Genomic DNA, 26,060 nt, shown 5'->3' with positions numbered 1-26,060 from the left:
CGCATTATGTTCGTAATATGCAAAATGAAAGCAAATCAAATAAACCCAAATCAAAACTTTATTGATATAAATGTATCGGATTGAAACTAATAATGCTAGATTGTAAGAGATTTTTGTTTATTTCTGTCATCATGGTATTGATATATGCACCACTGCACGTGTTAGTTGTTCAAAATATCGTGTGTCCGCATTTCGGCTATCGTATTATTTTCGGTGGTGAAAATGCGGATACTTGCTTATTCCTGTTTTGTAATCAAAATTTAGACAAATCAGTAAAAATAATTAAAAGAAATGTTTCCTTGCATAAAATACGCAATGCCTATCGCTTGTCAACACATAAATTGCCATTCTTTCATGAGCAACTGTGTATTGAATGTGACACGCTGACTTTGGACCTTTTTCAAAATTTTCCGGTTTTCAAACTTGTTGACATAAGCTATTTATAGCATGCAATTTCAATCACATGACATAAAAGTAAATCGTAAGCAATAGACATAATAACTTTATTGCAACAAAATAGAGATTCAATAGTAAACAAAACACCTTATTTCTTATATCTATTTTATTTCAATTTTTCCTAATTTTATTGAAAAGTGAGATATTCGTTTTCCGTCCGCATATCGGCGCTGTCCGCAATTAGCCGATTTTCCCCTAATTGATCTTTCAATTTTTTATAAAATATTGGTTCAGAGCCACTTAAGTTGAAAATATGTCTACAACATTGTGTGGAGTTCCTCAGAAATATTCAATCATACAAAAAATTCTATGCAGACTCAAAGTAAAATCTGGTCATATGTCAGTGAATTTTATTTTGCAACAAGCATCCATGCAATACATAATCCCCTAACGGTTAAAAATTCATTGTATTTGAACAAAATGATAACTTGATCTATAACTTGTCATGGTGTAAAATAAATAACAAATATCAAGTCAATATCTTCAAGCATGATGAAAACAAGTGTGGATAACTGATTATTTGAGTGAATTTTCTAAGTCCAAGGACCATAACTCAGCACAAAATCATCAAACTGGAACAAAATTTGAACTTGATCTGTAACTTGTCATGATAAAACTATATACCAATTATCATGATTATCAAATCAATATCTTCAAGCATGACAAAAAAAAGTGTTGAAAACTGATTATTCGAGTGAATTTTCTAAGTCCAAGGACCATAACTCTGCACAACATCATCAGACCAGAACAAAATTAAAATTTGATCTGTAACTTGTCATGATAAAACAATACACCAAATATCAAATCAATATCTCCAAGCACGAAGAAAAAAGTATGGAAAACTGATTTGCCGGACTGATGGATGGACAGACAGCCAGACAGACAGACAGAGTGTAAAACCTTAAGTCCCCTTCGACTTCATCGGTAGGGGACTAATAAAAAGTAGGTATGTTTATGTTTTAAAAACCAATAATAAATCATAGGAATGATGCAAGAAGGAAGAGCAACAGAAAAACAAAATAACAATATAAACTTTTTACCATGGAGCCCTAATTTCTGATGGACTTTTTCTATGATTTCTGCTGCAGTTTTCTGATCTCCAGCTTTGGAAAGTTGATTAACCACAATACCAAGGGTAAGTAATGCTCTCTGATACAGCTTTCCAGTGTACAATGATTGTGGAAACTTATTTCTATTGAAGCATAAATCTTCAATGGCAAGTAATATACTCTGAAGGTAGAAAACATATAGAAATTTCTAATAATAAATTATGTCCACCTATATATAAATATAATTAATTGTCAAATATTGACCTAGCTCTGAGCTGGAATATGCCTGTAGCATTTGTTAATGATATTAAGCAACCAATAGAAAACTTTTATTTTTTTGTCAAGATATTAGTTTAAGTACTGTAAACTTATTTTAGCTCACAAAACTATCTATTAAAACAAGAACTATGGAAACAGTTTTTTCTCGTTATTATTGTATCTAACAAATTTTTGCTATACTACCTGATGAGGTGGCTTTCTGAAAGTAGGTATATGTGACAACAATCTTATTACAAAGACTGGTTTTGGTTCTTTAGAGTAGATGATGAACTTTGCTAACAATATCTGGCTTAGATTTGTGGACAGACTGGCAAAGGCATCTATCATAATCTCTGTTTCCTCTTGGTATCTTATCAAACTAAAATACAAAAGTGTTATACTTCAATAAATTGTTTTCTAAGTATATCAAAGTTCATAAATTTGGTAGTTACAAGAGAATTGATGATCTAAGGACAGTTATAAGTTAATTGTACATCTTAAAGACAGCAAAGTTGCTTAATTTCCAAATTTGATAAGTTATAAGTGTTACAGCAGACATTACACCATTAATAAAATCAGTTATCTATAATAGCAAGCTTTACTCCCACTTGGAACTAAATTAGGGATAATTATTAACATCTTAATCTAGTTTTATGCAAAAGCTTCTGTTTATGTTGATGTCATATATTTTGTTATATGTTCATATATTGACAACTTGTCAAAATTTGCTTCTATTTACAGCTTGAACTATGGCGTGGACTGCTGTATTATTAAATTGAAGAAAACTGTATTAAGCTTATCTACTATTGTTCAGTTAGAGTCTTGGTGAAATATAACAAAAAATATTCTTTCAAATAGTCGTTTATTTTTTAAATATTGCAAAATATTAATGTTTGCACATTTGTTTGTAATGAAATCTAAAACTAAAAATTTTACTGAAAAGCTCTTTCAAATGCGCTGTAAACAACATTTTTTAGTTTAAGCAGCACAATAATTGTAACTAGACATCATTGAGATGGGAGCCATCTGTGGGCCCCACTGTGAATAATGTGTGGTAAAAATTTGTATCTTTACTACAGGACATGGGGTTGTCCACTGAAACCAAAGTTTTTGACCTTGACCTTTGACATAGGATATTGTACATACATTTTGACACACCCTCTGATGTTGGTTAACCCTTTCACTGATAGCCGGCCTGACAGATATACTCTGAGACGATGGCTTTCCTGGCTAATATGACACAAGTGGGAGATCTTCATATTAAATATCAATAAAAACTTGTCTGTAGTTATTTATATCTCTATATTATTCACTTACACCATGGACACAGTTTTGTTAATGTTTTGATCATTTTTTCTTCATAAAAATCAAAATTTGTAAATTTTCGGCATTAGAGAGATGAAATTCTCGAAATTCGACTTTTTGACCCAAAAACGTAATCTTTAAACCCAAAACGGCAAAAGTTTGAAAAATTCAACAAGGTTGTACAAATTCCTTACACTGAACGATGTCCATTCCAAGTGTTTTTGTACATAAAACGGCATTCTGGCTTCAATTCTTCCATATTCTTTCAAAAAAAATGTTTCCTTATTTCAAATTCTAGTAAAATCCGTAAATTTCATCTGATTTTGACACAGTTTTCAACAAACGGAAGCGCCATGTTTACACTTTCATCCGGGCATTCAACAAAGCAACTTGTGTTTCCAATGTTTTTAGCGGGAAATGTATAAGAGGTATTCCTATCCCGGTAAACCGGGACTCATCATCAGCTGTCTGAAGCGTGAATCCCGGTAAACGAAAGGGTTAATTTACATGTCAAGTATAAACTTTGAAATCATAACGGTTCTTAAGATATAGAGAGGACATGATCTTTACCATAGGACATGGAGTTGTCAACTGAAACCAAAGTTTTTGACCTTGACCTTTGACCTAGGAAGTTGTACATACATTATGACACATCCTCTGGTGTTGGTAGATATAGATGTCAAGTATAAACTTTGAATCATAACGGTTCTCAAGATATAGAGCGGACACAATTTGTTACGGACGAACGGACTGACAGATGGACGGACGGACAGACTAATCACTATAGGGCCATAAAACTTACCAAAAGCAAATGTTACCTGTATCTATTACCATCAAGTAAATTCTTAATAAAAGGGGCATGCTTTTTTTAACCCCTTTTAATGTCTTCAGAACCTGCCTTCTTGTAAAACTTACAAAGAAAAATTGCAAAATTTTTTCAGTAAGTTTGCACATTTATGTTGTTTAAAACTTACTTAGGCTTTGTAAGAACAAAATATTCTTTTGCCAGTTCTTTTAAGTCATCATCTGGTAACAATTTTAAAGCTTCTAACAAACTGTGGAAACATGAGACGACTTCCGGGGATCCTGTAAAACAGTTTCAGAAAGATTAATGTTAATTGGTGATTGCAAATTTTACAAAAATTTTGTGTATCCTTATTGTATGACTGAACTAAAAAGCTGGGACTGCCAACTGATGCTCCCCAAACTGCCAATATATTGAGAGAAAACAATTTCATTTCAAGGGTTCAAAATACTAGTATACTTGGACAAATAAACATGAACTAATGCTGCTAATTTTTCACCTTAAAAAATGTTTACAATTCAGCATGTTCAAAGTTGAATACCATACTAAAAACAAAAAGTAAAATCACAAAAATACTGAACTCAGAGGAAAATTCAAAAAGGAAAGTTACTTAACTTTTCTTTTAACTGGGCAATTTAATAAAAGTCAACGGACCTTGACCCTTGAAACCAAAATCAATAAGCTTCCTCCCCTTCTCTATTTCTTTTATCAATACAAGTCTTAAGCATGGAAAAAAACAAGTTACCATTATTAAGTAACAGTGACTTTGACCTATTGAACACAAATTTACAAATCTTCTTATCCTACCCTATACTGCAAATTCATCTATTTTCGTGCATATCAATTTTCATGAATTGAGGAAAACTTGCATTTTCATGGATATTTGATTTTGTGGTTTTTCCAAAGTCTGCATACATTCCTATTGAAAATTTGTAATTCGTTGGACATTTAAATTTGTGGTTCCCCTGTAACCAGAAAATCCACAAAAATTGGTATCCAACGAATAATAATGACTCCACAGAATCTTCCATCTATCTAAGCTTTGTTCCAATCGACCAAAGGAAACTCAAGCTACCATCTGAAAAATGGCATCATCTAACTGCCTATGTTACAGAATTATTATGATTGATTTTCTGAACATGTTACCAAAATATTATCTGCCTACTTCAATTTAGATGTGATAGTCACCAATAGTCAATTAAGTTAAAAAATCTCTCTTAAAACAACATACTTTTACAAAGTCAGGTTATCTGGTCCATGTGTTGTTCATTTTTATTTGTATGTCTTTATTCTTTTTTAAGGAATAGGTATTGTTGTTTGATATGGTATGCAGCACTGATCAGTATTTTAGTAATTCCTATTATCCTTTTTATGTAATATCAGTAATCTTTGAAAACATAAGAATAATGTGAAAATTCCAAGAAAACAGAGCCTCATATAGTCTCCTTGAAGCTTTAATGCTTCGATGCTCATTCAACCCCATATCATGTATCAATGTTATATCATAAATATGTAATACCAATTGTTCAAATTCTGACCTTTTCAGAAACTTAAGATCAAGTGTTGCCAATGCTGTTAATAAAAAAGTAACACCAATGCCTGGAAATGTTATATGAGAGGAACCTAGAATAAAATGCTCCGCAGGGCGCAGCTTGATACGACAGCAGAGGTCGAACCCTGAACAGTTGGGGCAAGTATGGACACAACATTCAAGCTTGATACAGCACTGAATTTGGATTGTGATTAAATATTTGACACAGCATAGGTTTCTGACACAGAATGAATGTGGTCTAAGAACTTAAATTTTTTTAATTTACTTATTCAAACCATATCATTATTATTTGCTTTTATATATAAATCAGAAATAACCAATTTAAAATGGAAAATTTTAAAGAAAAAAAAAGGATAAACCCCCCCCCCCCCCCATTTTTTGAACCCCCTTATGATACATCACCCCCAAACTCAATCCCAGCCTTCCCTTTGTGGTATGGTACCTTGCAGTACAATTTCAGAGAGATCCATACACTTGAACACAAGTTATTGTCTGGAAACTAGAAAAATGCTTGTTTTTTTTGCCGCTTTTTGGCCCCAAATTCCTAAAATTCTGAGGCAATTACCCCCAAACTCAATTCCAGTTTCCCTTTGTGATATGGAACCTTGTAGTACAATTTCATAAAGATCCATACACTTATACACAAGTTATTGTCCTGAGCTAGAAAAATGCTTGTTTTTTGCCCCTTTTTTTGCCCCTAATTCCTAAAATTTTAAGGCAATTACCCCCAAAATCAATCCCAGCCTTCCCTTTGTGGTATGGTACCTTGCAGTACAATTTCATAAAGATCCATACACTTACACACAAGTTATTGTCCTGAAACTAGAAAAATGCTTGTTTTTTGCCCCTTTTTTGCCCCTAATTCCTAAAATTCTGAGGCAATTACCCCCAAACTCAATCCCAGCCTTCCCTTTGTGATATGGAACCTTATAGTACAATTTCATAAAGATCCATACACTTACACACAAGTTATTGTCCTGAAACTAGAAAAATGCTTGTTTTTTGTCCCTTTTTTGCCCCTAATTCCTAAAATTTTAAGGCAATTACCCTCAAAATCAATCCCAGCCTTCCCTTTGTGATATGGAACCTTGTAGTACAATTTCTTTAAGATCCATACACTTACACACAAGTTATTGTCATGAAACTAGAAAAATGCTTGTTTTTTGCCCCTTTTTTGGCCCCTAATTCCTAAAATTTTGAGACAATTACCCCCAAAATCAATCCAAGCATTTCCTTTGAGATATGGAACCTTGCATTTCAATTTCAGAGAGATCCATACACTTGAACACAAGTTATTGTCTGGAAACTAGAAAAATGCTTATTTTTGGCCCCTTTTTGGCCCCTTATTCCTAAACGTTATGGGCAATTACCCCATAACTCAATTCCAGCTTTCCCTTTGTGATATGAAAGCTTGTAGTAAAATTTCAGAAAGATCCATAGACTTACACACAAGTTATTGTCATGAAACTAGAAAAAAATGCTTGTTTTTTGCCCATTTTTTGGCCCCTAATTCCTAAAATTTAGAGGCAATTACCCCCAAAATCAATCCAAGCATTTCCTTTGTGATACGGAACCTTGTGGTAAAATGTCAGAGAGATCCATACACTAACACACAAGTTATGTCTGGAAGTTACAAAAATGCTTATTTTTGGCCCCTAATTCCTTAACTGTTGGTACCATAACCCCCAAAATCAATCCCTGCCTTCCTTTTGTGGTATTGAACCTTATGGTAAAATTTCATAGAGATCCATTCACTTAAACTAAAGTTAGAGTGCGAAAATCAATGTGTCATCGGACGACAACGATGACGCCAACGTCATACCAATATACGACCTAAAAATTTTTTTGCAGTTGTATAAAAATGCGGTGAAAATTTCATGCAGGGACATTATGTGTTTGAATACTGTAAGTTCTGAAATTATGCGAGATTTTAATTAATGCGAATAATGCGACTGGTTGAGTATCGCAATAATAAGAACCAGCATTCTGAAATTTGATACATATATCTGATTTTCCGTCAATTGCAATAATAAATCTCGCATTTTTGTCCATTCTTCAATAATCGCAATAATAAATGCACATAATAATTTCTGAATTTACATTATATAAGTATCTAGTAAACAGGAAGTTGAAGTGCGATTAATCTGAAAGTTCATCATACTCACAAAAAGTATGATAAATGAATTTCAGTAAGCTCAGATTTATTATAAGTTCCTAAGAAAAATGAGACGGAAATTTCATGGGACGGACAGACAAGGGTTAAACAGTATACCCCTGGTTCAGAGCAAAATCACTGATCTGACATAAACCTTGGGAACTGCAAACTATATTCTCTTAGGCCACATAAATTAAGATAAGTTATGGTGGATAAAAGAGACATACATCATAATGCTTTAAATGACAAAATTATCAATATATCTTGTTATTTTACAAACCTTCTGCTGGTTCTGTCCTGATGCAGTAGATCTTCTTTTTTATCTTTTCTTTTAACTGGGCAATTTTTTGGGCATTGTATTCCTTCTTTTCATACTGAAAATAGTGTTATTTTTTTAAATCCAAAAACCCTATTTTAAGGATTTTTTCATATCATTATATTCATATATATCTTGGTTGGACACATTCATTAATCAAAGGAGTAGGTTAGATAAGGCCCCCATTTTTAGCTAAAATTTCAAATAAGGACTTTGTGATCTATATCACAATAAATCATAGCTAAAGCAAGACTGATGGGAAATAGAGCCTATGGTTGAAAATATATGTACTTTAGTTCTCTCTATGACATAAGTGATTACAAATAAAACTAAATGTGTCGGAAAGACACGAATGGCCCCATCTCACAAAACAGTAAAATCAGAAATTTCAACAATACATGTGGACACAAACATGCATGGATAGTATCCAGCTCTCAAGACCAATACTAGTTTGATGAAAAATTTCCATGATTAATGAGTAGTTAAATTTCAAACTATCAGCAAACAGGAAGTGGATGTACTGAAGATGTGTTGAAACGACATGAAAATCAGCATATCGGAACGAAACATAAACTTGATCTGTTACTTATCACGGTAGACTCACGTATCAAAAATCAGCGCTAAATTTGAAGGCGTATAGCAAAAAAATCTGTATAACTCTGATTTTCAACAATTTTCAAAGTCCAAAACCCATAATTACAGCAAAAATCAGCAGAGCAGAATGAAACTTAAACTTGATCTGTAACACATCATGGTTAACTCACATACCAAAAATCAACCCAGTATCTAAAGGCGTTTAGAAAAAAAGTCTGTATAACTCTGATTTTCAACAATTTATCAAAGTCCAAAGCCCATAATTTCGGCAAAAATTAGTAGAGTGGAACAAAACTTAAACTTGATCTGTAACTCATCATAGATAACTCACATACCAAATATCAGCCCAATATCTGAAGGCGTTAAGAAAAAAAGTCCGTATAACTGTGATTTTCAACAATTTCTCAAAGTCCAAAGCCCGTAATTTCGGCAAAAATTAGTAGAGAGGAACGAAACTTACACTTGATCTGTAACTCATCATGGTTAACTCACATACCAAAAATCAGCCCAATATCTGAAGGCGTTTAGAAAAAAAGTCCGTATAATGGTTTGTTGCGGAATGACGGAATGACGGACAAGGGTAAAACTATATGGCACTGACAACTTTGTTGCGGGGCCATAAAAATAAAATGTCGCAAAAATTTTGATTCTTCACAAAGTAAATGAAAACAGGTCAATTTCCATTGGATTTAAGACCAGATACATATAGTGGATGCATCAGTAAAAAAAGTTCTTTTAACATTGTTTTAGTGATACTAATTACCTATCTGACTTCAATATTTAGTTTGTCGAACCCTGTGCTCTTTGTTTCCTAGGCCTAAATGCGATACAAATCGAGACAAAGGAGTAAACTAACATTAATCACACAACGAGTTTGTTGTGTTTAAAATCAAAATTATCTAAATAAAACAATGAAAACTTATTTGAACATTCCATGTATACATATACTGTTCCCACATTTGAAAAAAATTAATTTACAAGAATTTCTTCTTTCAATAACACTTACATTGCCAATGTGGATGCTATCAGTTACAATGCCATCTACAGGTCTGTATGGTTTTTCCTTGATTAATTCTTTCTTCAGAAATGTTAACACTCCTTTGTTTGTAGCAGACATTGTTGGATTTTCTGTAAACAGAGCAAATCCTTCAGTAGCCAAAGTAAGTTTCTTTAAATATAAATATTACTGAACAAAACAGATAGTATAATAGAGTAAAGTACTTTTTCTGAACCTATTCTTATTGTATGTTCATCTTTGAACCTTCGTTATCCCAGTGATTGATATTAAAAGATGGAGGATATAATCCTCCTTCATCCAAACATGTTCATGTGCCTGTCCAAAGCCAGGAACATTGTCAAAGTTTGTCTGTAGCCAAATTTAATTATTTTATTGTCCTGTAGGAGATTGAGTGTTGATGATAGATCTTTGGTAGCCTCTGATAGATATTCACAACTCATCTTGTCTCAGTGAGATCTATAGAGCTTGACATATTATGTAGACATCTCTTTATTGTTGAAGCTGCATGTGACCTCTAAATGTCTTTTAGTTTTCTGGGTGGCTTGGTTGTAGTCTCATTAACCTAACCTCTCCTTTTCTTCTTATTTCTTAATGACCCAGTTTCATATGAAAAATATTACCCATAGTACTGAAGTCATTCATTGCTTTTACTTTTCTCATGTCTTTTCCGGCATCAAAACTGAAAAATAATCAAAGTGGTTATCTGATATACAAAAAATACAAAAAATCTTAAAAATTCTCAAAGAGTTCGAAAATTTGGTATGTATGTTTGGTTGTACTTCAAGTCTTATAGCTTTTAGATATGCCTTTTCAAACCTTAGCACCTACAGACCATTTATTGCCACCTTCCTAGCCATTTATATTCATTTCAAGGTTTTTAAATAAATTATGATATTTTGTCTTCCCCAAAAATACATTAAATTTTGTTCCTTGTTGGCCCTTAGATGATCATTTTCTTGCCTTATGATCTTTGTTAGATAGTTCTCTCATTAGCAGTTATCATGGTTATACCCACTTATAATTCTAATAAAGTATTCCATGTTTTTTACTTACTTAGGTGCCATTTGGGGAGATGTAAACTCTTCTTCCACCACAACTCTTTTAACTGTTCCTAGATCATGATCAAAATGCAGAACCTGAATGAATCAAAGTTTATTCATTGAATGAAATCATGTTTGTCCATTAAGGGCAAAAAGAAAATCATTCTGTTCAGGAGTATATGAGAAATGTGTGAAAAATTTCAGTTCATGTAACATACTGAAAAATTCAAAGTATTAGCAAATAGATCAGAAAAGTGTTCACATGTTACATTAACAACTCATCACTGTGAAGCTTCTGATCAAATATGAAGTCATTGTTTAGGTAGTTTATGAGAAAAGATTTTGGAAACAAGATGGACAAGGTGATTGCAATCTAGCCCCCTCTCCTACAATGGGGTATAATAAAATTATCCATTAATTACTATGAACATATGAGCTGAGTCGGATAGAAATCGACCTTATGCAAGTGCATGTATACATGTACATGTGTTATACATAAGACTTTGATTGATTTTTGAACATTCAAATAAGAACTAAAGACGACCTTTGATCTATTCTGTAGGGTTCTAATTTCAAACAGTTACAGACTTTGCATAGAGATTTTTTTCAACCCGAAACAGGTTAACATATGTATTGATATTCGACGCAGCTCATATATTGTGCTGAAAATATAAAAACTTGAAATTATAATTTTTTTTAAATTCATGGACTGAGATTAGCAGCACCCCACTATAGCAAGTGAATAATAATAATTGCTATGAGCTGCTTTATGTTAAAATATAGTCGTCTCTAATTTTGGAAAAATGTTTTTTAGAAAAAATCTTCATACTTACTGTAAAAAAGTTAGCCAACTATGGGGTATGATTTTTATATTATACATAATTTACTTTAAAATGAAGTAAAACCCTCATTACTCACCTTTTGATGTACCCCTTTTGCATTAGGTATTGGTGTACTATGTCTGAATTTTTTAAACTGGATTCCATCTGCAGTCTTGACAACTGAATACGATGCATTATGATGACCTACAAAAAAAGGAATTCATTATCCATATCAAGATATACCCTGAATCCTAATTCAAATCCTTTCTTTCAATATGCTTTTAAAGGAGAATCTTTATAATAGAAGGAAAGAAAAAAGACCTTAAAATAGATCATGTCATTTTTTAAATCAAAGAGAAAATCATTTTTTCCATTTAGTCTAGAAATGTGACACAAAACTCCAGAAGATTCAAAAACTTTAACTAAAGGAAAGTCAAAAGAAATACTTATTGACTTGTGTGGTTTTAATGAGATGTTACATGTCGATTGTAGGGTCTGTCAACATGCAAGTAGATTTACCTGATCGGAGAACCCTTTAACATCAACACAATATCATTTCAACCATGGATATAAAAGGCTACAATGTAATACATGTATAAGATCATATTGCGATGCTAATTAAGTGTCTTATCCAATGATAACACAACCCTCCAGTCCAAAGTCCTGCCTGATTATGATGTTTTACCTTCATTTCCATACTCTTCAGTTTTATAAGTCCATTCACTTTTTGCAGTATTATCCTGTGAAAAGAAACAAAAATCAAATTGAACACGAATTAAACTTGTAAAATATAAATGCATAAGCTATTTAGCCATATGGTCCGAGTACACAGTTATCGTCCTTTGATTTTCGTTGTCCACGAATAAAGTCCCTAGTGTGGACAGTGTGTTGCTTGCCAATTTTTTTAGTACCCCTTCCAAATGTATTTCTTCATGTTTTATGCCTCAAATAGCAAGTAGGGGGATGAAATTACACTGTAAAAAAATTTGGGTCATGAATTGTAAAGTAAAGTAGTGATTTGGTCCAGCTGAAAAAGGTTAAAAATTAGCACTTCAGAAGCTGTCAAAAGATTTCAAGACCCCCTTAACATAGAATTGTCCATATTTTGAGTTAGAGCCGATGAAGTTTTCTATAATTTTGATATAATTTGTCCCAAAAGTAGTACAACACACTGTAAAAATATTATTGAGAAAGCGCAGGTGGGATTTTTTTTATTTTCATTTATTGTCTAAAAGAAATGCACTACGAAATAACTGTGTACTCGGACCTAAGAGGCGAAATCAGTAAATATAGAATCTGTACTTTGGCAACTTCCCTGAATGATTTAATGGTGTCAATTTGTCAAATAGCATGAAACTAAAGGATTTAAACTTTTATTTGATAGAAATTCTGCAAAAAATACCCATTTTGGCATTATATGGTCAAAATAAGCATTTCAAAGCTTTTTCAATTTTGATGCATAAGTGGCATTCTGACTTTCTATGTGACAGGTTTTTCTGTGTCAATATTTGTGTTTCTATGCTTTAACCCAGTTGTATTACTCATTTGTGAACTCTGAATCTACAGAAAATAAGATTATCTTAGACAATATGTGCAAAATGTGTTGTATAAATGACCCTCGTCTAACGGCCTGTTTGGATCATGTTAAATGTGAGGACCTTGGTACATAAAAGTTGAAGTCCATAATAAAGATTTCACTAAATTTGTATTAAAAGCACTTCACAATGTCTTTTGTACCTGTTTCATTTCACATAGTATCTTTCTTTTCCTATGTTAAATAGCAAGTGGTTCAAATATAAGCCTGTTGAGGCTAAAATTGCATGCAAGTTTTTCACTAAAAAGTGAAAAATCTTTGTATCAGACTATACTGTCTGCAAAAAAAGTTGAATGCAAGAGTCCTTTTATGCTCAGATTTATTGTATCATGTAACCTGAGTATAGAAATTATAAAAAAGACACAAATTTTTATTTCCTATAGCTTCAGTATGCATTTTTAAATGTAAATATGTGCTACGGCCTAAATTGACCCTAAATTATTTTCAGTCTTACTTGGCTTAAGACCCTTTTATACTAATATGGTATGCTATTTGTAATTTTTCTTTCCATTTAAAGTACATTTAATACATATGCAAGGATTATTTATAACCAAAAAACTCCACAAATTTAAAATTGCTGGAAAATAATACATCTTCATGTAAGGCCCCCCTTCATTGGAAAACCTCCATTTTTTGGCACAGGCTCATATAAATTTGACTTTTAAATAATTGTGATAAGTCTGATAAATCAAATGAGTATTCTATTGCTTTAAATACATAATATGTCATATATTAAGGCATTTAAAATGTAATTTTTTGCAATATTTTAATTTTTAAAGCCCCAAATGTTGATAGTTGAAATTTTTCAATTTTAACGTCAAAATTTAACACGCGAAGTTGAATATAGAATTTATCATATTGTCTATAATATATATCCTATTGCCATGAAACTTTGTCAGCAGTCTCATAATTTATTAAGCTTTGGTCATACCAAGTTTTATTAAGATTGGTCAGATTTTTCTATCCTATTAGGTCCGAGTACACAGTTATCGTCCTTTGATTTTCGTTGTCCACGAATAAAGTCCCTAGTGTGGACAGTGTGTTGCTTGCCAATTTTTTTAGTACCCCTTCCAAATGTATTTCTTCATGTTTTATGCCTCAAATAGCAAGTAGGGGGATGAAATTACACTGTAAAAAAATTTGGGTCATGAATTGTAAAGTAAAGTAGTGATTTGGTCCAGCTGAAAAAGGTTAAAAATTAGCACTTCGGAATCTGTCAAAAGATTTCAAGACCCCCTTAACATAGAATTGTCCATATTTTGAGTTAGAGCCGATGAAGTTTTCTATAATTTTTATATAATTTGTCCCAAAAGTAGTACAACACACTGTAAAAATATTATTGAGAAAGCGCAGGTGGGATTTTTTTTATTTTCATTTATTGTCTAAAAGAAATGCACTACAAAATAACTGTGTACTCGGACCATATCCAGTCAAAAAGCTAAAATATTGTAAATTCAGAAATTATTCCAATTTTTTAAAGAATAAAACTAGAGGCTATAAAGAGCCTGTGTTGCTCACCTTGGTCTATGTGAATATCAAACAAAGGACACAGATGGATTCATGACAAAATTGTGTTTTGGTGATGGTGATGTGTTTGTAGATCTTACTTTACTGAACATTCTTGCTCCTTACTATTATCTCTATCTATAATGAACTTGGCCCGGTAGTTACAGTGGAAAATATTTTGTAAAAATTTACAAAAATTTACAAATTTTATGAAAATTGTAAAAAATTGACTATAAAGGGCAATAACTCCTTAAGGGGTCAATTGACAATTTTGGTCATGTTGACTTATTTGTAGATCTAACTTTGCTGTACATTATTGCTGTTTACAGTTTATCTCTATCTATAATAATATTCAAGATAATAACCAAAAGCTGCAAAATTTTCTTAAAATTACCAATTCAGGGGCAGCAACCCAACAACGTGTTGCCTGATTGGTCTGAAAATTTCAGGGCAGATAGATCTTGACCTAATGAACAATTTTATCCTCATCAGATTTGCTCTAAATGCTTTGGTTTCAGAGATATGAGCCAAAAACTGCATTTTACCCTATGTACTATTTTTTAGCCATGTCGGCCATCTTGGTTCGCGGGCAGGGTCATCGGACACATTTTTTAAACTAGATACCCTAATGATGATTGTGGACAAGTTTGGATAAATTTGTCTTAGTAGTTTCAGAGGAGAAGATTTTTGTAAAAGATTACAAAAATTTACAAAAAATGGCTAAAAATTGATTATAAAGGGCAATAACTCCTTAAGGGGTCAACTGACCATTTTGGTCAAGTTGACTTATTTGTAGATCTTACTTTGCTGAACATTATTGCTGTTTACAGTTTATCTCTATCTATAATAATATTCAAGATAATAACCAAATACGGCAAAATTTCCTTAAAATTACAATTCAGGGGCAGCAACCCAACAACGGGTTGTCCGATTCATCTGAAAATTTCAGGGCAGATAGATCTTGACCTGATAAACAATTTTACCCCATATCAGATTTGCTCTAAATGCTTTGGTTTCAGAGATATAAGCCAAAATCTACATTTTACCCCTATGTTCTATTTTTAGCCATGGCGGCCATCTTGGTTGGTTGGCCGGGTCACCGGACACATTTTTAAACTAGATACCCCAATGATGATCGTGGCCAAGTTTGGTCAAATTTGGCCCAGTAGTTTCAGAGAAGAAGATTTTTGTCAAAACTATAAAAAGTTAACGACGACGGACAACGGACGCCAAGTGATGAGAAAAGCTCACTTGGCCCTTTGGGCCAGGTGAGCTAAAAATTTCAATTATAAATGCACACAATAAATTTTGAATTTACAGTATATAAGAAAAATATTTAATACCTTATGTAAAAAGTCTTTCATTAACAACACAAGTTCAGACTCTATCCAGTGGATATACAGTTGAAAAAAAACAAAAGAAATGGAACTCTTTATAATATAAGGTTAAAATGGACAAATTGGTATATTTGTTTTGTTTACATCGTTTTTATGGTCCTTGATGCAAAGCAAACTTTATTTCACAACCAAACTTGTAAAAAAAATTATCTATCAAACTATGATAATTAAAATATACATGCATATCCATGTTGCCTTGTTTTCAGTATTTATTGAGATATATTGCACCGATGCTTGTTATTCTGATATTTAAAAAAAGTTAATCTTTGCCCTGTATTGAGAAAAAAACAAAGGAATCTAGTGCATGCAAAATCTAAATCTCTTCCGATACATCAATTTTCAGAGTATTTCCTATAGTCCTTAGTATACGATTTCCACAACTAGAAAAAGAAGGTTTTTGAGGATGCAATTGTTAAGGGGACTTCACCTATAATATATTGTATGTGTGTAAATTTTATGATTCAAAAGTTTAGTCTGTTCAGATTTAACGATTTATTAGAAAATACTCAGACACATTTAAACGTGTAACATGAGGTCAAATATATAATACAATATATGTAAATAACATGACAGAAGAACAATTTAACATATTAAAGTCAATACACTTAGCTCATTAGCATCAAACAGTGGGAATAATTATGCAAATAGATACACAACATATATGGATCGATATGACATAAATCAAAGAAATACATTAACTTTTCTGATGAACAAGGATAGCTTTTTGTAAAGTTCAGTATTAAGCTTTTTGTAAAGTTCAGTATTACAATAAGACAGTAAACCTTCAAACTTGAGAATGCTCGGGTAAGCTGTGTAGTACATAGGTATGTATTTGTTTCTTAATGACACAATATTTTCATTTTTACATATAAACAAAATATGGAATTCATCTCCAATACCATTTGTACATAAGTTACATGTTCAATCCTCCCTTGGGATATTGAACCAACGACCAGTTTCTATAGGTAAATGTAAATTAGATGTACGCAGTTTGGTTAACCACGTTCGATTAAACTCACTAAGTCTCAATAAGTGATTTTCCAAACAAAACTGTTTTTTGAATATCGAATAAAAGAGGCCACGGGAGGAATTTTGTATATCACTATACCATTTCTGTAAAACTGGTCACATAAAATTTGCTTCACAACAATTTTTATTTTTATCACAAAATGCAAACTAGTTTTTAAAAATGGAACTCATTCCAACTTCATTAAAATTAGTTTCTACACATTTAATCAATCTGAAGGTATATTTAGTTTTAATTTGTAACATCAGTTGATATAAAATACTACTTAGTTTTGAATAATTTTGTACAAGTCTTGTCCAGAATGATACCGTTCTAAGTTTAACTTTAATTTCGAGGGGAAATCTCCCAAGTTCACCTTAAACCATAAAATTTGGTGTAGTGTTCCTTACTTTGAGTACTCTTTTACAAAACTTCAAATGGATTTGTTCGATAGTTTTAAGGTTTTCGTATCCCCAAATTTCGGAACCATACAATAAAATTGGTTCTATCATCGAGTCAAATAGCTTTAATTGGATATCAACAGGTAAAGACTCATTTCTGATAAGTTTATATACACAAAACATTGCCTTTTCTGCTAGTTCTACAAGTTTTTTCTTAGTCTCTCGAGGATGCAATATATCCCTGTATTTATACATTAGACCGTACTGCACTGGTTACCGGAATTTTGGATACACCAAACCAGGCACTTCATATCTGAGAAGCAGGCTATATATGCCCTCATTTTTAGAATTCATTCATAATTTTTGTATTATTCAAAATTATCAGTAAATTGTGTGTTCTACAAGGATCACCAGTCCTTCACCTTTCATTTGATACCTTAATTACTAAAATATATGCTACATAGTTTAAGATTTACAACTATGCGTAGGAACTATTTTGTTTTAAATATGTACTACTTTCCAGTATGTTCTTTTTTGACCGGGCCCGATAAGGTGGTGATACAAAGTCTATTCAAATTATTTTTGCAAAGAATTCCGCTCAAGCCGGTGCTAGGGGCCGTCTTAAACTTGCAGTTGCAGTGAGGTGAGAGTTTTTGTTGCTGTGCATGTATTGATTTTGTGTCATGGATAGATACCCCATATCCTTTGTTTTTCTATTATTTCAATAAATGTACCATTACATTTAAAAATAACTCCTAGGTAAGGATATGTATCTACAATATCAAGATTTTGACCTTGTAAGGTAAAACTGAAATTGTGGTTTACTTTTCTTTTAGAAAAGATAATAACCTTGGTTAATATAATAAAAAATATGTAATTCACTCTCAAGTTTCTCTTTAATCCTTTCTAATGGCAGTCCATCTATCTGACAAAAATAGTCTTCAAGATCATTTAAAAAGATAGAGAAGAGAAAAGGCGATAAATTTTCCCCGTCTAACACCTGTTAGACAAGGGAAGAATTCTGACTGACAGTCATTAAACTGAACACAAGACTTTCTTCCACTGTACATATTATACACAACTTTAGAACATTTCCCTTTAATTTCACTTTTTTGTAATTTTTTCCACAGCCCTGTACGCCAAACAGTATCGAATGCCTTTCTAAAATCCACAAATGTACAAAAGAGTTTTTTTCCCAAAAGAAAAGTAAAGTTCAATAAGTGCGTGTAATACAAAAATATAATCTTGTGTAGAATATCCCTTACAGAATCCAGTCTGGTTCTCAGATATGATATTCAGTTCATTTGCAAAAATATTCAGTCTAGTATTTATAATGGACGTGAAAAGTTTCCCCAAGATAACTGATGAGAGAAATTGCTCTATAATTATCAGGATCAATTTGGCATCCCTTGTTTTTGAAAACTGGTTTAATAATACCAGAAGTCCAATTTTCAGGTATAATACCTGTATCCAAAATGAGATTAAACAGTTTACAATAAATATATACTAGACTATGAGGCGAATATTTCAAATATTCGTTCAATATTTTGTCTAAGCCAGTTGCTTTATTATTTTTTAAATCTTTTATATCTTCACTCACTTCCAGTTCAGTTATGACGCCGTTCAAGATTTCATCACAAATTGGATTATTACAAACATCATTTATATCAAAGTCCTCATCAGCATCATCACCGACATAGTCACCAGCATTTAGTTTTTTTTAAAATTCATAAAATATTTCTATATCTATATCAGGATTTTCTTTTCGCCTACTAGAAAATTTATGTAATGTTTTCCAGAATGCTTTAGTGTTCTATCTAGATAAAGACATAAGCTCACTTGAACATTTCTCAGAGTAAACTTTGAAACTTGTGTTCAATACCTTTCGGTACTCCTTTGCTAATCTATTCATGGAGTCTCTATTTTCAGTTGTCTTGAGTTTTGTGTAATAATCCCTGGCTTTATTTTACATTCAGTATTAAACCATGGTTTATTATCACTTTGTTTTCCTTGCTTTCTTTTTCCCGAACCAAAGACAGAAGATGCGGCATTCATCAATGAGTTACCAATATCATGCAGTATACTGTTAATCTGTTCAGACGTGACATCCTCAATATTTACATAATCGAGTACAATGTTCACCTGTTGTAATACTTGACCTATGTCATCCCTGAGCACCCGTTCAAATTCAGGTGCCTTTTGAGGATTCCATTTGACGTAAGTATTACCTTTGTTTTTATTTTGTTCTGCATTTAGTGCCACTGGAGGTGCACTGTCAATAGAAAAATGTAATCGACAATGCACATCAGAGAACATGGGATTGAATTCAATTACCTCAAAATCTACAATATCATCAAATAAATGCGGAGATACAATTAAATAGTCAACGAGGCTTGCATCTTTGCAAGTAGTATTACCAATACATTTGTCTTTACAAAGACGACCATTTGCAATACAAATTGAACATTGTTTACATAGTTCCACAAGTTTTTTACCATATTCATTGACACGTGTATTGTCTAAACTAAATCTCTCAGTAGGAATACCTTTTTCTGTCATAAGATTGTATAACATAAAATTTTGATCATTTGACACTTCAGTATCAATGTTTAGAATCTCAAATAGATGTTCATCTATTTCAACAATGTCACTTAATCTTCTGGTTCTTGAATTAAAATCACAGACCAAAGCAACTTTTCCAGTAATTTTTGACAATTTTAACAGTTCTTCTTCCACTTCGGCGAAGGCATCATCTGATGAGTATTTAGAAATTCAGGTGGAATATAAACACAATCAAGTAAAACAGAAGAGTTCAAATTGTTAAGTTTTGTATGGTCTTTAAAAATTTCAACCCATAGAACAAATTTGACTCTGATTTTAAATAAACTGTTATCACAGAGATATGTCTCGCCTTTTTGTAATTTTGATAATGCAAATGTTGAAATTAAAATCGCAATACTTTAACAAGTAAGTTATGCAAATATTCAAAGTCGATGAACCATGACTGAAGGTACATGGCTAAGCAATCTCCATGGAATGAGATGTGCCAATGCTAATACAACTGCATACCAAATACCATTTACTTATTATAAGTCGTTCCCTTTAAACAAACCTAAATGTAACACAAAATTTGTTCCGGCATGACATTTGTTCCGTCGGAACAAATTTCATAGGAAATATGTTCCACCGGACTTTATATCACAGAAAATATGTTCCAGCACTGTAAAATTTGTTCCAGAACTAATTTTATGACCAAATGTGAAATAAGTTCCGGAACAAAAATCATAGCTCCATGAGGATTTTGTTCCAATTAATATTAAGAGTTTTAAAAAGTTAAATAAGTTCCTGTGATATTTGTTTTAAACGAACGTGAACATTTTTTATAGAAATCAATGAATAAGTTCCGCTCAAACCTATTTTCACAGAAAATAAGTACCTTTGCAACAAATTGCAAGTGAAATATTTTCTTGTTACATTTAAATTATAATGCAAGCTGAGTGCTGTACTCAGTGTGCTTGCATGGAATACATTTGCAAATGAAGGCATGACTGTAAGTAAAGGATGAAGATAAGAAATAAAAGCGATGGTAATGTATCATAATTTGTGTTTATGTTTTATGTGGTATTCCTCCTTGGTTTTTGTTAACTGTCATGGCCGCATGTTCTAGTCATACATGTACTTCGGTCATAGCACAGTTTCAAAAGAGTGTGTCTTTTGTTTCTACATGTCTTTTGTTATAACTGATCAGTCACTTTGTCCTTTTCAAATAAGTACATATGTTCATCTTTAACTATACTTTTTTTTCTGAATGATTGATTTTTCATATTCTACTCTTTTCTGGCTGAAAAGGGTCATTTTGATATTTTTTACGGAGTATATAATTAAACATTTGCTATACTACACAGGATCAGAATTGGATGATTTACACTTTTTACTTTTTCTATTATTGATATAATACTTATTTTCATAATGCACTTGAATGATAACTTTAAACTCACTGATGACAAATGCTCAGTATATAGGATAACTTGTTTAACCAGTGGAACATATTTCACAGACAAGGAACTTATTTCACCAGGTGAGGAACAAATCTCACAAACCCAGAACTTATTTCACCAGATAAGGAACAAATCTCATAAACCCTGAACTTATTTCACCAGGTAAGGAACAAATTTCACCAACCCGGTACTTATTTCACCAGGTAAAGTGTGGAACATATTTTATAGAGATGGAACAAATTATATAGAAATAATCTGTGAAAAAAGTTCTCCCAGAACATATTTTCTGTGATATTAGTTCCACTGGAACTTTTTTCACAGGAACAAATTTTGGCTCACATAAACACAAACATTAACTTGTAAACTATGTAAAAGTTTCAAAGTCAATGAACCATGATCAGGGGTGGGGCTATATAATCTCCATGAAAACGATACTTACAAATGCCAATAAATTTGCATACCAAATATCATTGACTTAACATAAGCAGTTCATCTTAAACTAATCTAATCACAAACTAATACATGTAAACTAAGCAAAAGTTTCAAAGTAAATAGACCATGACTGAGGGGGCGGGGCCAAATAATTTCCATGGAAATGAGATATGCCAATGCTTATACAACTGCATACCAAATATCATTGACCTACCACTAGTAGTTCCCCATAAATTGACCTAATCAGAAACTCATACATGTAAACTATGAAAAGTTTCAAAGTCAATAGACCTTGACTGAGGGGGCGGGGCTAAATAATCTCCATGGTAATGAGATGTGCCAATGCTAATACAACTGCATACCAAATATCATTGACCTACCACTAGTGGTTCACCATGAACTAGACCTAATCACAAACTAATACATTGTTGACGCCGTCGCCGACACGGAAACAGCATACCTATGTCTCGCTTTTTGACTCCGTCAAGGCGAGACAAAAATTCAAAAATGTTGACAATCTTTTCTTATATATAATTATTATACCACCAGACTTTTTGTTACATTTTTTTTTGTGTTTAGCTACAAAAGTATAATCGTCAGTTTTAGACTACAAAAATTGAGATATCATATTGTTTAATAAGCAGTTCAAAATCAGGGTTTAACAGTTTCGACTTAATTCCACATACATTTAGAAAAGTAACATTGAGTTGATTACAATTGTCAGTAGAATGAACTTTATTTTTGTCTGATGTGTTGTACTAACTTTCATTGTTCAAACGCACCGGTTGTCCAGGTACATGTATTGTGTGATTCTCATGTTGGGGATGAAATTTGTAAAGCTGGCCGTTGACATATAGCTTATCATAAATGAGTTTGACTTTCTTTTTGTGGCGATGAAATTCCTTAAGCTTCGGTATAAGTTGCTTACATCGCTCGTAAATTTCTCTTGGGTATTGTTGATAGACTGAAAATTCATGTTTATTTTTCAATTTATCGGCTGCAGCTTTTCGAACTCTTTCGTGGTCATTATAGAATGTAAAACATGCAATTATACTTCTATGTTTTCCATCCTGTCGGTCACCAAGTCTGTGTGACATTTTAAAAATCAAAGGAAAATATTTTTACCAAAAATAATATCTGTTTTAAGTTTTTTTAAATTTCTTTTAACAATTCAAAGTATATGCAAAACATGTTTCATTTGTATATTTCTCATCACTCAGAGTATCTTTTGAAAAGATAATGTACACGGATGTTTGTGAACACAAATTTAAATTTAATGAGAGACAAACCATTTCTCAAACAATGAAACATAAAATATTTCATTAAAAATAAAGACATTATCTCATATCCAATAAAATTTATTTCACATCCTGTTTCTTGTGTAGGTATTTTAAAGTAATGGACATCAATTGATCGGAGTTGCAATCAAAACACATGACAAACCATTTATAATTTATAATGATACAATTTTGTATTTTATTACAAAAATATATTATCCATTATTAATATCATATAAAAAATTCCCTAACACATTATTGACTACATTTATAAAAAAAATCTGTGTTAATCAGCAAAATCAAAGAATTAAAAGAAAACACTGTGTGATATTTTCCATTTTACTTTGTCAAGATTGATGAAATCAACCACATTAAACATACATCATGTACATGAAAGGATTGACTTACAATGTATTTGGAAATTAACATATTCTTCTTCTATAACTTTTTTCATTTTCAATTGCAGGATTAGATATTTTAATTGCCCCTTTTAATATGAAAATAAAAGAACAGAGTTCCAATGCCCCTTGCGTTGCATATATATTTTATCTGTCGTAGGGCAATAACTAAAAAAAACTTCTGTTTTTTGTTCTTTAGAATTTTTTATAAATATCGAAGAAAATTGAAGGCTTGAGAGCAAATGCAATGCAATTTCCCATATAATTAATATTTCCAAAGGGCATAACTCTTTTAAAAATGTTTGATTGGCACTGATTTTCGAACTTGTCTGAGACATTGCTGATATAAACCTATGATATAAGTTTCATAAAAATCTGGCAAGATTCGTACACATGAGAGGTCTAACAATGCAATTTTCCATATAACTTATATTTCCAAGGGGCATAACTCATTTAAAATATTTGATCGGTACTAATTTTCAATCTTGTCTGAGACATTACTGATATAAATCTATGATATAAGTTTTATAAAAATTTAGCAAGACTTGTACATGTGAAAGCACTAACAATGCAATTTTCCATATAATTAATATTTCCATGGGCATAACTCTTTTAAAAATAGTTGATCTTGTCGGAGACATTGGCAAGAATTGCACATGTGAGAGCGCTAACAAGACCGGACTGACAGACGCACAAACACAACATGTCACGCGGGGGACAACAATCCAAATGAGACCAAATGATGTTGATGTAAGCAACTATAGATCCTTCAACATAGCGCAAAACCCATACTGTAAAAATAGGCTATGACAGTCATGAAGACCGAGTCTTAAAAGGTTAGGACGATCGCCCAAATTTGTTATAATATCTCATTTTGGACATAATACCCCAAATGAAATATAAATTTACCATTTAAAAAAAAGGGGGGATTAAAGGGAAAATATTACAAATGATTACATAAAAGGCAACAACTTTTGGTAAGAAAATTTTCGGAATAACTGGCTGTTTATGAGTTGGATCCATTGGAAGATATTGTTTTTTTAAAGGGTTCAATCCAGCAACTTCTAAAAAAGTAGATAGCCAGAAAATGCTACTATTGACCTAAACAAATGCACTTTTTAATATTTTTTCTAAGATTTTTTGCAATGTAAATTTATATCCCATTTGACGGCTATAATATCCAAAATGGGTTATTATAATCCAATTGTCAATAGAGTTATTCTTATTTTTAGCTAAAAACATTAGCCCATTTTTTTTGGCAATCAACCCAAGACTACTATAAAACATGTATTTATATAGCAGTCTCAGAATCTTCAATGTACTGTCAGAGACATATCTCTGGCACTATGAAGAATGTCATATCGAAATTGCAAGAATAAATCAACTGTACTAAATTATATTGCCGGTAGTCAATCTATATGCAATTTTATCGCACCGCGGGTAAATTATCACATTGTGGTTTAACGCCGTCACATGGTGACCCCCTATGGATCCGTAGGGGGTTAGTAAATTTCATAGGGGGTTCATGACGTCACATCCAGGGCTGCCAAGTCTCACGCATTTTCATGCTTATTTGGCGGCATTTTCCTTTGATCTATTGTTTTTTCTCTTTGATCTTTACGATTTTGGCCAAATCTAACGCATTTGCATTATTAAAAGTTGGCAGAACTGCACATCTACTGTTAATGGTGACGTTATCTATTAATGTTGTTGTGTTTCATTGTTTATTTTTCTACAAAACACAGCAGAAAAAGTCCCGCGTGCGATAAATTTGTTATACGGTTCTCTACTGACCCCTACGGACCATAGAGGGTGAATAAAATCCATAGGAGATTCGGCCTCACCCCCTATGGATTTTACTAACCCTCTATGGATCCGTAGGGGGTCAGTAGCGAACCATATAACTTATAGTATTGACAAGAAAATTGTCTACATCTTTTTATTACCCATTATTATATATGTTCACAAATATTTATTTGCATTCTTCCTTCATTTTAGGGAATTAATCAAAGGTCTAATAATTTTGCTTGAAAGTTACTGTTGTTTTTTTCCAGAAAAGTAGGAGAGAAATGAAATTTTGTGATTTTTACTTAAAACATGTACATGCAAATTTCAAGCTGAAATAGCTCAAAGTATTAGTCATGGAGGTATTTTAAACACGAAACCGTAACCATGTGTTGGCTACTACCTGTAAGATATGTCATACATTTGCATTGGCTTTGGGTTGCAGATGTTGAATTTTCCCACGTAAAAGTATTATCAAATACAATTACGATACAGCTACGATATTAATTTCGGAATATCCAATTTACCGCGGTGTCCGTATCACTTTAACATTAATTCACAGTCTCAAAAACAAATTCTTGAAAAAATAGTTTGTTTTTCATTGGGACTAACAATGCTACTACTATATAGGCTTACAGAGTGATATTTGAGTTTTGAGTTTTCGGATGTGAAATAAATCGGTGTATGACTTAATTCATCACGAATAGAATAATTGTTTTTATTCAAAGTTTCTTCCGTAATATTTACGTTATGAATATCTCGTTTTATGTACATTTAACACTCACAAGGCCTGCATGTAATCAAAAACTGATTTAAACTACAAGTAAACATTGATTTTTAAGTGTTGTATAAACAAAAAAATTACAACAAAAGATGATTTCAGCTTCCCAATTGTGA

The 26,060-nt window shown here is 32.1% G+C and overlaps 1 protein-coding gene across 1 annotated transcript in view; it reads right to left on the bottom strand.

The window, feature by feature from the left end:
* Window positions 1-26,060, bottom strand: part of LOC127709615 (uncharacterized) — a 164,652-nt gene that overhangs the window by 99,218 nt on the left and 39,374 nt on the right. The window contains exons 6-14 of the mRNA XM_052215219.1: window positions 12,055-12,109; window positions 11,467-11,573; window positions 10,562-10,644; window positions 10,129-10,187; window positions 9,497-9,618; window positions 7,861-7,954; window positions 4,043-4,154; window positions 1,968-2,142; window positions 1,497-1,686 (exon numbers count right to left, since the gene is read on the bottom strand). Coding sequence (XP_052071179.1) covers window positions 1,497-1,686; window positions 1,968-2,142; window positions 4,043-4,154; window positions 7,861-7,954; window positions 9,497-9,618; window positions 10,129-10,187; window positions 10,562-10,644; window positions 11,467-11,573; window positions 12,055-12,109 — 997 coding nt within the window. The remainder of the gene's footprint in view (window positions 1-1,496; window positions 1,687-1,967; window positions 2,143-4,042; window positions 4,155-7,860; window positions 7,955-9,496; window positions 9,619-10,128; window positions 10,188-10,561; window positions 10,645-11,466; window positions 11,574-12,054; window positions 12,110-26,060) is intronic.

This window comes from Mytilus californianus, unplaced genomic scaffold (assembly GCF_021869535.1).
Source record: "Mytilus californianus isolate M0D057914Y unplaced genomic scaffold, xbMytCali1.0.p SCAF_7, whole genome shotgun sequence".
Classification (NCBI taxonomy): Eukaryota; Metazoa; Mollusca; class Bivalvia; order Mytilida; family Mytilidae; genus Mytilus; species Mytilus californianus.
Note: the sequence above shows the minus strand (reverse complement) of the source record. Positions and strands in the feature narration are given on the sequence as shown.